Below are 14,155 nucleotides of genomic sequence, written 5' to 3'. Positions count from 1 at the left end.
CCAGTGTCCTTTGTTTTGCCTCAAAGTGCACACAAGCAAAGCTTTTAGTAAGGCATGCCTGTTAAAACAAGTTATATTTCCCAATTAAACCAAGGCCTAGACCTGCTTTAAGTGTTCATTTGATTGTGTAAAAATGATTAAATCAAATATTTTTTGAATAGAGCCAAAGCCAAAAGTGTTACTTGGTGCCCACCTTTCCCTGGCCCTACAGTACATTTGAGGTACCAATACCCACTTTTTATGTACAAAGTTTTTTAAAGGATGAGGCAGCAGTGTCAACTTTTAAAATATACATATTTGTGTTATTCCAGAGTTTTAATGGCTTCACTATTATTTTAAAATATGGAAAAATGTAAATGAAGAATAAGTAAAAGTTTCCACACTTCTGAACAGTTCTCCGTATGCTTCAGTCAAAAGTGAACACTCTATTGCATTATTTTTAGTAAATGATAGACAACGCAGAACTCTTTCCAGCTGTATAAGAAACTCATTCATCTCATGATGGTACGGTGCCATGGCAACCACTCTTTTCAACAGCAGGAAGTGCTTACACAATGAACAAGCCATAATGAAGATCTGACGTTACCATCAGACTAGAATGAACCCACGAGAGCAGCCGTTGAGGTTTACAGAGCAAATTCTTTCCACTCTCAGACATCAGCAGTGCAGAACAGTGGCACACAGTGCAATGTCAACACATATGCAGTGCAAATGCAATCACTTTAATCTAACTGCACTCATTACTGAACTTGAACATCAACAGCAGAAAGAAAACAAAAACTATTTACAAACACTGTAACAATTCAAGAACCCACATGGATGAAACAGTGGTGCTTTTGTGGAAAGTCAGGGCTAAGTCAGGTCAAACTCATCAGCTAATGCTCTTTCTGACACCACACTGTAAATAAGGGGGCACAGGATGGACTCAAATACTGCACCAGCGTGCACTAAAATGACAGCAACAATCAAACGTGAAAACACAAATGTGTGACATAACTTTTTTTTAGAATCTTCCTTTTTATTTTGTAGCTTTAAAGGTCCTTTCCTAATTTAAAGGGACTAAAAGCGCTTAAACGGAAAAAAATGGAAATAATCTTAAACAAATGTCTTAAAACGTGTAGGACGTGTTGTCCTTAACTTAACTTATCTTTGTTTTCTTTTTGAAACAACACACTTTGTGTTGTCTTAACACATCTTGTGTTGTCCCTTTTATTTATTTGAACGAAAAATCAACACGACATTACACAAAATGTGTAAAATAAAATAAATCATAATGTGTTTAATAGGATAACACAAAACAATGTGTAAAAAATTAACATCCTTTTTTAGAGTGCAGGATCGTTTTCAAAAAACATTTCATACACACTAAAAGGTATAATATTGACGCTTTGACAGTTAATTATTTACATATTACCAGCTTAACATACATACAGATTTGTATGTATTCCTATACATAATTATTAAAATAGCAGGCATTGGCATTTCATTCTCATATAATGACTTTTTTATTTAAGAAAGTTTATCCATTGAAATGAAATGACTTTTTAGAGAATTACACAATATTAAACAATACTTGAAACTTTAAAATAAATAACATTTCTGTAATCATTTAACAATTTTGCAATATAGAAAAATGGAAAAGTTAGTTTCCCATGACGCACAAAAGGTGTTTTCTCATATGGGTCACTATAATCACTAGGGCAGTGGTCACCAATCCTGGTCCTGGAGGGCCGGTGTCTCTGCAGAGTTTAGCTCCAACCCTGAATCACTTTAATTAGCTGCTTCAGGTGTGTTTGATTAGGGTTGGAGCTAAACTCTGCAGAGACACCAGCCCTCCAGGACCAGGATTGGTGACCACTGCACTAGGGTATTATTAGCAAAAAAAGTCCCTTTAGGGAAGTTGAGGCCACTCGGCGGCCAGCTTGCAACCCCATCAGGCAATTATTTCAGTCATGCAAGACTAAAATCCTATCTACTTGAATGGGTACAGACTTCAAAATCTTAATCTTCAAAATTAAATGCTAAAATCGCAATTAAACAACGTATTATTGACCAACAATTAAATTTGACATCAACTGTACCATAACTTTTGTTTTAGAAGCTTAAATTGTGCTAAAAACATTCAAGGTCAAGAATGACATGATGATGACAACTTTTTCGCTCAGAGAGCCCTGATACTTTAAGATGGAAAGGAGCAATCAGGGAAGAAAGACTGGCCAGTGGATATAGACAAAGACATAATGGAAAATGAAAGGATTGAATCAGTATGAGTGAGAGAGCAGAAGAGAGAGATGGCATGTGTGTAACATCCTGCCTGATGTGCCTTAATAAGGAGATCAAATAGAGGATCTGGCTGAGGGAGAAGGGACAGCAGGAACGCTTCTTTTGTAAACTCTTATTTAACCTGACGCAAACACTCACACACACACACACACACACACTCACACACACACACACACACGCACACACACACACACACGCGTGAGCCAACAGCGCGTGGAGGCTGAGAGAGTGATTCAGCACAGACCCCTTTACGTCTTAGTCTCAACACAGAAACAAAAGTGGAGCGATATTTATATCAACAATAAATCATACCCCCACATTTAGTTGCCCTTGTGACAGCGAAGGAATAAACACCAGATTAACAAAAGACAGAATGGGGTTCTGTGTCTTAGCGATTAAATATTTGGGTTGGCAACTGAAAAGCTGTTGGTTCAAATCCCCTAATGGTTTGATGTATAAACTGTCACGGCTGTATTAACTCTGGGTCACTTCAGCAGGACTAGAGAGCTAATAAAGCTACTGCACAGTAAGTTAAATAAGATAAAAGCATGATGAGTAAAGGACAGAGACTTCACCTGTCAAACTGATGTACATCCATGGGGTTGGGGGTCCTAATGGTTGCTAAGATTGTGCTAAGTAGTAAGGTGTTTATGGTAGAAACTGGTTGGTTGGTTGGTTACTGACTTACCAAAAGTAAAACAGTCTATCCTATGACATTTTAATCAAGGTGTAGCTTGGCAAGCCAAAATATTAAAGGTCCACTGTCAGAAAAACTGTACATTTTCTGTTGATGGGGTGGTACCCTCTGTTTGTAGTAAAACAAAGGTAAAACATAATACAATGTTTAACCTTTTTAGTATATTACTGTATGTTAATGGCCTATTGTGTACCTTTATAGGTACAGTTAAATGTTTTGTACCCCTTACATTAAACTAGTACAAAATTGGTCCCTAACCTCCTAAAACCACATACGTGGACATCACATTTTTGGATGTTTGCACTATAATACTACATTTTGTGTAACTGGAACCTGATGTACATAAACGTGGACAATTACACTGCTTATTGGTTCTTCCTAACCCCAAAATAGCTGGAAGAACTCTGAAAAAAGACAAACCAAAGCTCAGGTCTTAGGAGGTTAAAGGCACACTATATGTCTTAAGGGTATATTGTGCCCCATAAAGTACAACAGGTCAATGCTTTATACCAATAAGTACTGTTTTATACCAGTAAGGTACAAAAAATAACCTTTGAGGGTACAACCAGAAAAGTTTGACAGAAAAGGTAGATGCTAAAGAAGTTCTGTACTGAAATAAAATATTTGTTTAAATCCCTAACCATAAGTATGAGTGTTATCAATAGTCATGCAAGCGAGATCTACTCTGTCCACAATGAAGGAATAAATATACATCAAAATATAGTACTTTGATTTTAGATCCAACCCAAACTAACACACACACACAAAACAAGTTTTCCAGTAGCTTAATTGGTAGAGCATTGTACAAGCAATGTAAAGTTCATAGGTTTGATCCCAGGAAAACTGATAAAAAAGATATATAGCTTGATAGTACAGAAGGTCGCTTGTGATAAAACCGTCTGCCAAATGCATAAATGCAAGCTGCTGGTGGCTGTCGCATATGTTTTAAATTCAGCATACATTTAGCATGAAAACCTTATCTGTACATACACAAGCAATGACATTTGTACAGAAACAAAAGAATAACCACACAACCTTCACAAGATAAAGCATGTGGTCAACTCAAGTGACCCCCAGTGAACTGCACAGAGACTTTATGAATTAAATATGAGCATTTAAATTAAGCCAAGATAAGGCAATTAAAGTGCACAGACAACTACAATTTCTCAAGGAGAAACTGTCACAGTGATATTATTAAGGTCAGTACAAAGAGCATTCAAAAATCTCCTCTGAAGTTCCCAACCTCATGAGACTCACTGACAGACAGCATGTGTGCCGATCAATAAACACCCAGAAGCCAACAGCTGAAACAAGCAGCACGTGGCCCCAGCAAGCTCACACACGCATGTCATCGCTACCAGTCCGCCCTTTTCTATTGTGTGGTACCTTTGTATTTCTCTCTGACGTTCTCATAGGCTTGAACAAAGTCCTGTTCGTCTGCGTTGGGTGGAAGGCAGATGGATTCATACATGGCCATTGGCAGGTCAGTCGTATGCGCCGGTAAATGATGTCCACCTCTATACGAGTGTGGCTAAGATTGTGTGGAGCAATGCTGTGGTCCTGCTCTAAACTTCATTCCTAAAGTTAAGCGTTGGCCACGCCCCCCTCCCCCCTTCCCGGCTGGGAAATACCAGTAGACAGAGGAGGGCCGCCTCTTAAAGACACACAAAACACAGATGGAAATAATGACAGCTCACACCTTGACACACCTCTTTACAACAAAAACTTGCATGGAAGGAGGTGAATCTAAAAAAAGTGTGTCAGGTCATACTTTACATTTAAAAAAAAGTAATTCATTTGTGTTTGAAATAAAGAAAGTCTGTTTTTAGTACCTGTTATTAAAATGTTTTGCTTATTATTATTATTTTTATGACAACCAAAATACCCTCCGGTTATGATTATTGTAATATAAAAAATATGAATGAAAACCATGCCACACAGTGCGGACAGGTGACAATGCCAAAATACCACTGCATATGATTTTTATCATTGCATACTTTCGGTCTGACGTGATTTCATTCACGCAACAATGAAACATCTGTGCACTGAGCACTGTATAGTGACAGAACGAGTCTTTCAGGCTGCATTTACTCCTGCACTCGTGTGACTAAAAGCTTTTCAAAAAGCAATCAGAGTAAATCAAACTGAACTGGTGTGTAACCTCACGGCGTGTGAGACGGGTTCACTCAGATGTCAATGACATCTTTGACATACTCCAAACAACATCCTGCTCGTTTCAATTGAATTCCAACAAAAACAAAAACTACATCTGCAAAAATACTTAGTAAATATAGTTTCCTTTTTTCGGTATAGTAAAAGTAAGTTACTGGCAGCACAGAAACAAGCCATCTACTTTAATTTTGCACAATTATACTATGAAATTACTTTACACTTTATTACTGTATATACATAAAATAGTGTATATTCTCGTATTCATCAATATACAGTAAAATAATGGCAGCACAGTCGCCAGCCATGTTCTGTAATTTTCCACAATTTATACTGTAAAATTACTTTATAGCATTTTACTTTAAACATAAAATACAGTATATTTCCATATTTATCAATATACAGTAAAATAATGGCAGCACAGACGCCAGCCATGTTCTGTAATTTTGCTAAATTTATACTGTGAAATTACTTTACAGCATTTTACTGTAAACATAAAATATTTTATATTTCCGTGTTTATCCATTTACTATATAGTAAAATACTGGTAAAACAGACACCAGCCATCTTCAGTAATTTTTACAGTATTCCTAAACTAAATGTGTATGAAAACTCCTAGGTAGTTAAATCATGGTCAAAACAAACAAATTTCTCTACAGAACTGTTCAAGTCACACCCATGATTATACAAAACCCCCATATACATGACTGTAACAGTGTTTTAAGGTTTTCCTATAAATAAACATAACACTTCCCCAAATGGTGCAATCTAGAAGCCCAACACCTACTCACTGTAGAGATTGCTGTGTTTCCGAGAATACTTCTCATGTAAGACTCTTGCTCAGGCAGCTATTAGCTTTCAGAGTAAAAGACAAAACTGGGCTACGAAGCAACAAACCAAAAACACATCGTGTTGACTTCAGCAGGACTAGTCATCTTTATAGTAAACATGTGACAATAAAACAATAAAAACGAAAAAAAAAATGTATGACACACTTACTGTCAAATACTGTGCCACACATACACAAATATCATACACACATACTGCATTTGGGAATACGTGTGGTTGGCATAAAGGGTCTGAATACATTTGAGTATGTGTGTTTAAGGGCCATACAGTATGCACGTCTCCAACAACCTGAGACATTTCTACAAGGACTACAGCCCTGAACCCAAAAACAGGTGTTAGATCTGATGTGAGGCCATTACTGTGGGCTTGAATTACACTGCTCCCTACAGCATTCGTAAATGTGTGTGTGTGTGTGTGTGTGTGGTCTGTTCAGTGTGTGAGAGCATGCAGGCAACATGCGAATATTTAACATCCCTGTGTTATCAAAGAGAAACCTGACATGAGTGTGAAATTAAATATGCCTGACACGCTCAAAGAACGATTCGACTCTGTTTGACCACATTAACACCCCTCGCACCTACCTATTATAGCACACAGCTGCCATGACCGTTGACCCCTCGCTTATGACCTCAGGTAGTAATCATACAAACTGTAAGTAACTTTGGAAAGTTTTAGTATAGATGCACGAAATTAAACAATGAAACTCAATACAGTTAAATAAACTTTTTCAAGTATTTCGAAGGAAAATGGTAGCTCATTATTTAGTAAATCCAGTAAAATGTATGCTAACTGCTATACAGTGGCTGGATCGCTGATTCATGAAAATTAAACTATTTGTGAATGAATCATTTACAATGTGAAAATGATTATTGAAAATAATCTGTTATTAATTTTGACATTTGACATTGCATTTATTGGATGGTGAAAACCTCTTTCCAGTGACATTAATAACTTTAACCCACTGACATCTGGTGGATAACAACGGTACTACAGTTATAACTGCCTGTGATTTACTGTTTTCGATATAAAATCATCTTATATAATGTAAAGAACATTCTGTGAAAATACCACCTTGATATCTTTAATATTGACTGAGTATGATCATGTCAAAGACTGAAGTGATTGAAATCAAACTTTGATGCTCCAAATCTTATCATTAGATTATGAGACTTTAGCCTGGAGTTTACAGACAGGGTCACATTCGGCCAGGTTTGTCATTGCTTAAGGACCATAAAATAAAGGTAACACATCTATATCCCTTATGTCTCAATGTACATACATAGCCTACAGCAGATAAACGTTGTGAAACAGGAGGAGAGCATTGCTGTCCTCAGAGATCAATGTTCACTTATGCAGGACTCGTGAAACAGTGTGGACATCAACAAAAACACTCACACTGACTCAGCGTTTTTCAGGGCTGTTACAGCAGCCGCCTACTTGCAATCCATCTTTGTCAAGAAACGATGCTGCAAAAGCACATTTAAGGCAGTTTATATACAAAAACGTACAATTTTATCCCGACTGGGTTCAAATATTTGCTGTAGCTGATCAGGCCTGGTATATGTAATAAATAAAACTGTTGTATTCTTTGGAGAAATGTTGTTTACATACAGGTTACCATTTACCCAAATATTCTGCCTATGTTCTGTTGGTCAGCTAACTAGGTAGCCCCATTCGATATGCTATTGGTTAAGTCAGAAGTTGACATGCAGACCAGTCAAACAAACAGAGCAATGCTTGGTTAGCAGCACACAGACTCTTTCATGAAATCAGCCTGTGAGTGTACAGAGTTGTATCTGCACGTTATATACTGATATTATACAAATAATACTGATTTTAAGTTAATAATGGTAATAAAGCAGCTCAAAAGCTATATCAATAATGCAGCACAACTACTCACATTAAACATGACTGACTGCAATTAAACAGGATTTACATTTTTGGCTATAAGCATGTGACACATCTCCCATCGTAGCTCACAAAATAAAAGAAAGATCTCTCAAATCATATTGTCTACTACAGAAATACATAATAACAAAAAGGCAGAGCTATTCAATAGTCTGTCTTCATGAGCTCTTAGTGTGTACATCCATCAGTGTGCATGCATTTGCTGACTCAGGCTCTGACAGAGATGAAAGCTGGTACTGCAAGTCCTGTTAGATGCTGAATCTACACTTGCACCAGAGGACACCCCTGTCACAGATCAAACTGGTCATTGTGCTGTTTTTAACATGTCTTATTTCTTAATGCCATTCCAACACCTATGACTATATTCATGGCAAGAACTGGCTAATCCTGGCACACAGGGAGAACATACAAACTCAACACAAAAAAGGCCCCCGGCCCAGCCGATGCTCTAACCGGGGAGAATCTTGCTAAAAGGTAACCCACTGAGCAAGACCATATGGGTGCACAATTGTTGCAGAAAATAAGAAAATAAGTGTTTGGCATAGCATTGTTATGCAGTAGCTGGACTCTATAGATAAACTGGAGCCCAGGACCCTCTTTCAAATCGAGAAGGTAATAACTACAGGTTGAAGTTGCTCACATTCACCAGTATCAGAGTGGAATAGTAACATTAACACACCTGCGATGCGAATGACGGCTCTCTCAGCCGGGTCCAGCACCTCTGCAGAGGCAGACTTGGATCGTTTGACCCGCTGATGTTTAGGGAGGTTCCAGGGAAGCGTGTCTCCTACAGAGCTGCTCCTGTCACTGGAGCTCTGCTGCACCGGAGGAAGTTCTCTTAGTTTCTCCCTGCGGCCAGCAGCCATCACCTACAGGTATACAACATTTACAGGAAATTACATGCAGTCCATATACACTACCAGATATACACTACCAACCAAACGTTTCGGGTAACTTACCCATTCTTTATTAACATTTTTCCACACTTTAAAATAATAGTAAACTATGTTAAACACAAATTTAACTTTAAGACGAATATTGTGACAAAGAAAAGACAAAAATGTCAAATAAGTTAAAGGAACAGTATGTAGGATTGTGGCCAAAACTGGTATTGCAATCACAAACCTTGTGGCTAAAACTGGTACTGCAATCACACAACTGGTGGCCAATATGCAAAATGACAACATAAACATCAGTTGAGGGCTACAACTCCACTTTTTAAATGACAATATCCTTGAAAGGTCACTGATGTCAGTGATATAAATATTTGAAATGGAAATTAATTCTTAATGTATAGTGGCCATTTTATGATTAATTGATATAAATTTCTTACATACTGTTCCTTTAAAACTATGTTATATTTAATCATCTTTAGTGTGGTCACACGTTTAGAATTTGTACAAAATGTACTCTTGGCATTTTATCGGCCAGCATCATCTTACTGCAAAAAGCTCTTTGAACAGTATTGAAAGTGATCTCGTCTATTATAGGCCCTTACTGGCTGCTTTTAATTTATTTAGTTTTCTTCATTATACATCATTCATTTAAAAAACACAATTTTAAAGAGCCTCTATTATATTGCTAAAAATATGTTTTCTGTGTGTGTATTTGGTGTAATGCAATGCGTTTGAGTGGTTTATGGTTTTAAAAAAACACATTTTCCACAGACCGTACATTATTGTTGCTCTTCTATGCCCTGCCTTTCTGAAACGAATTTGTACAAAGCTCATCGTTCTCAATTGCACGGTGTGCTCTGATTGGCCAGCTATCCAGTGCGTCCTGATTGGCCAAATATCATCTGGCGAAAATGTGATGCTTCTTACCATATATGGAAAATCAGCTCCCAACAGGAGATTATATCATCTTTACTACCTTATGAATATGAGCACGAATCTGATCAAACAAATGCAGATGACCAAACTAAACGATCAAGTTTGCCAGTGCAGCTTAAGCAGAATGTAACAGATTGGTAAGGTAAGGATACTTAAATGCAAAACCATGTCTGCAATGCATTTGTGATCGTAGACTCACGCCATCATAGTGTCAAAGCCCTTTACATAATTATGAGCAATATTTTAGTATAGATCACTCGCTGAAAGCCCAGTACAGTATATATAGATTAACATCCACCTGTTTAGTGACAGACATTACTTATCTGAAGTCAAGCTACTGACACATGTGTTAAAGCCAGGATCAAAGCCAGAGTAATTGATTAAGCCCGACCTGAGTGCAAATAATTTACATATCACCTGCTTTATGTAAGTATATATGTACTGTATATCACTTTATTCCTGTCATGTAGATAGTGGTATTAATTCAGAGAGGCACAGTGTTAACCACAATTAATGCAATGTTTATGGGAAATAAAAAAAAAATAGATGTAAACACAAACCTATTGTGACTATGCAAACTATATGGGGCTTATTTTGTGCTTCAGTCACGAACACTACACAACTACACAAACAAATACAAGAACACAAAGTGACAAAGCATGGTTCTGTTTGACTGTGGGCATGAATATGTGTCATAAGTTGATGGACAAAACAGGGTGAGGAAATGAGATGTAAATAACCTCTAGCGATTTATTAACCTGATAAAACTATAGCTCCAAACACCTACAATAAAACATTAACTTGAAGGGGACAAAATATCCGAAGTGATTTTTGGGGTAATGTGAAGGTATTTTATTATAAAACAATCCTTAAAATGTTGCCATAACGACAAACAACAATTGTTGTAGTGGTTGAGATCAGATTAGAGCAGTATTTAAAAATCAATATTGTAAAAAGTCAACATTACTTGTGTTATGAGTTCATGTGAGAACATGTGGACATACATAAAAGTCTATAAAGTCATTATTGAATATACTTATTCAATACCCATAATAAAGTATCTTAATTGTTTGTACAGAGGGTCTGGTGGTAACTTTGACTTTGTACTTTACATTCAGACATTTTGGGTATGTCTCAATCAGCTCCCTTGTTCAGTAAGTAGGGCACTGATCAGGGAGTCGGCCATTTTAAAGGCTGTCTCAATCGCAAAATCCTTCCAGTGCACTGGAACGTTCTGTCTCTAAAAATTCCCACAATGCAACGCAAAAATCAGTGAGCATTGATGGTCCCTATGTTTCCTTATCAGAAATCACGTGACCTTTTTAAAGTTCGCCAACCGAAAATCACGTGATCCAACTCAATAAACTTTATGAAATGTGACAGAACTTTTAAAAAGACAAACGTTTGTTTTAGTTTGAATAAAAACACACATCGCTACACAGTAAGGGACCACAATCTACTCAATATTTAAAATAATAATATTTATTTAAAATTGTAAAAGATATATATTTAAAATTAAGTAATTATATGCCCCCATTTTATGCATGGATATGTAAGAGAATAATGATAGCTTTTTTAACAATGTACTGTTTAAAATTAAGTCAGAGAGATCTGAGCTGTGAGTGATCACAACGCGCTTAAGCAGCCACGTGAAAGAAAAATAATTGAACAGTGTCCCAATGTCAGGGTCCTTACCAGTGCACACAATATACTGATTCACGACCTTGGGAGCTAGGGAACGAATTGAGACACAAGGTTTCTCTTTTTATATATAAAAGTTTTGAATTGTAAACTATCTCTACAATGTTTGAACATTTATGGTAGGGGTGCGCAGGGCATGTGTTCAGAGATGCTCTTCTGCATACTCTCAGTTGTAACGGGTGGTTATTTGAGTTACTGTTGCCTTTCTATCAGCTTGAGGCAGTCTGGCCATTCTCCTCTGACCTCTGGTATCAACAAGGCATTTGCGCCCACAGAACTGCCACTCACTTGATATTTTCTCTTTTTCAGACCATTCTCTGTGAACCCTAAGAGATGGTTGTGCGTGAAAATCCCACTAGTTCAGCAGTTTCTGAAATACTCAGACCACCCCATCTGGCACCAACAACCATGCCACATTCAAAGTCACTTAAATCACCTTTCTTCCCCATTCTGACACTCGGTTTGAACTGCAGCAGATCGTCGTGACCACGTCTACATGGAGTTACTGCCATGTGATTGGCTGATTAGAAATTTGCGTTAAACGTGCAGTTGAAATGGTGTACCTAATAAAGTGGCCGGTGAGTGTATATATGAAATTGGAATTTATATTTATATGAAATTGCAATCAGCAGTGTTTGAAAGCACAAGGCTGAAATCAATTGTGTTTTGAATGTGTGGTTCACAGTTTGGACAACAGTGTGTTAGCATTTGAACAAAGTGCCGTAAATCCACAGTGTTGTGCAGGTTGTGTTTAAAGTCATGAGATAAGTGTGTAGAGTTTTGAAAACTGTGTTCAAGCATTGAAAAATGAACTAGAGTTTGGTCCACATGAACTGCTGCTGTGCAGACTGTAGTTAGAGTTTTGCACATGTGATTCCAGTTGTGCCCACTGTCGTTTAGCAATCGAAAAAAACTGTAATATTGATTGAATAAGGTCACGTCAATGATTGAAATCATAATGAAATTAATGGCTAAGATCAGACTTTGATGCTCATTTTCTCAGAATTTGATTTTGAAACTGTAGTATGGTTATTACAGTGAGTCACATATAAAAAATTTTTTTGCCATAATTGTGCTGCTTTTTCTCACATATCCATTTATGATTTAACTATTTTTAGAAAAGGGCTGGATGATAAATACAGTGTGGATACCTGTCTATTATAAACAATATCCACTTCAAGTATATAGACAAAATAGTATTGAAATATTTGCCTACAAAATTAATTTTTAGCAAATGTTACAACTAACCCCCTGCCTTTTACAATTAACCCCACCTATGGGGTAAGTTGTAACCTTTGCACTTCTGTCACGTTTGCTGTAATTGTCCAAGAATGGTAAAAATGTGTATAAAAAAAATAATAAAACAAACTTAAATATTTTCTGAATGATTGAGCCAAAACTAAAAAGTGTTAGGTTGTGCCCAGCTCTCCCCTACACTGTAAAAGTGCAATGGTTACATGCCTTTTTGTTACCTGATCTAAACCTTTAAATAATTTGCAGCTCATGTTAAAGCTCATCATTTTTACACTAATGGGCTTCAGTATGACAGTCATGGACCAATGAAATGCAGCTTGCTTTTCAATGAACAAGTACCAATTTTGTTATGAACGAGTGAAACGTTGCAATAGGCCTACAACAGTTTGACAACAAACACTGGTTAATGCGTCTTAAACTGAAAAAAATACCATACATACAGTCTCAGAGAAAATATTTATCAGTTTTTTAAAAAGAGTAATGCATAAGATTCAGAAAGAGCCACAGTCAATAACACATGTACCTCGTGACATTATTATTAGACAACTGTGGTTATATTAATGGTCGATGGCAGTAGTAATTCAAGTAAGAGAGCCCATATAAACTTTACGAATGTCTGCGAGTAGGCTGCGGTACATCATTGCAGAACATACTCATCATCCTACTAACCCATTGCAAAACAGACGACAGACACCCTCAAAAGTAAAGTATATCTGTATAAACCTTCACACGCTCCATGTACCATTGTTCATCCACAAAATCTAATATTAAATACAGATCAATAGGAAAACATACATGTGTCTTACCGTATGCGCTGCTGGCAGCTGTCCGCGGTCCAGTCAAAGCCGCATACAGTACAGTAACGCTCGATTCACTTTACTGTGGGTTATAAACACCTCACACATCAACGCGTGTATAATATAATCCCATTAAGTGTTGTGATCAGACGATGAAGAGAGCCGAAATGCAGAATCTGCAGTGCTGTGCGGTCCACAAACACGCAGCAGTCCCACAGCACCGGCAATAACGTCATCGATCAATGATTAACTCGTGTACATGTCTCGGTATACAGCGGTCCAGCGCGTGCATACCAGTGAATACACAATGCAGTAAAACCTTACTGTGTTCATCCGCAACTCGTACATTGGGGGACATAATGGTCACAGGGGTTTTGGTTAAATCAAATAGACAAACTAAAAAGGACCCTGATGATGTAAGTTGGGTTTACCAACAAATAATGTAGCCTATAATACAAATATTTTTATATATTGACCAATACTTGGCTCTAAAGCCAGCTTTACCAGGCTGGAAAGACCAGCTAAAACCAGCTACTTCTTAAACCAGTGAAGACCAGGGCCCGTACAGCCAACATTAATATGTGGGCACCATGTGGGTCCCATCTGGGCAGCATGTGTTACATGTGGGCATGATTTGCTCAGTGTAAAACATAAATAAATAAAAT

General features: G+C 37.3%; 1 protein-coding gene across 1 annotated transcript in view; it reads right to left on the bottom strand.

Moving 5' to 3' along the window:
- The window catches only part of plecb (plectin b), a 148,665-nt gene extending 134,968 nt beyond the window's left edge, over positions 1-13,697 (bottom strand). The window contains 2 exon segments of the mRNA XM_073871771.1: positions 8,586-8,775; positions 13,500-13,697. Of these exon segments, the coding sequence (XP_073727872.1) occupies positions 8,586-8,772 (187 nt within the window). The 5' untranslated portion in view covers positions 8,773-8,775; positions 13,500-13,697.
- Positions 13,698-14,155: the final 458 nt, after the last annotated feature.

The sequence above is a fragment of the Misgurnus anguillicaudatus genome, chromosome 10 (assembly GCF_027580225.2).
Source record: "Misgurnus anguillicaudatus chromosome 10, ASM2758022v2, whole genome shotgun sequence".
Classification (NCBI taxonomy): Eukaryota; Metazoa; Chordata; class Actinopteri; order Cypriniformes; family Cobitidae; genus Misgurnus; species Misgurnus anguillicaudatus.
This window is presented reverse-complemented; position numbering and strand designations above follow the sequence as displayed.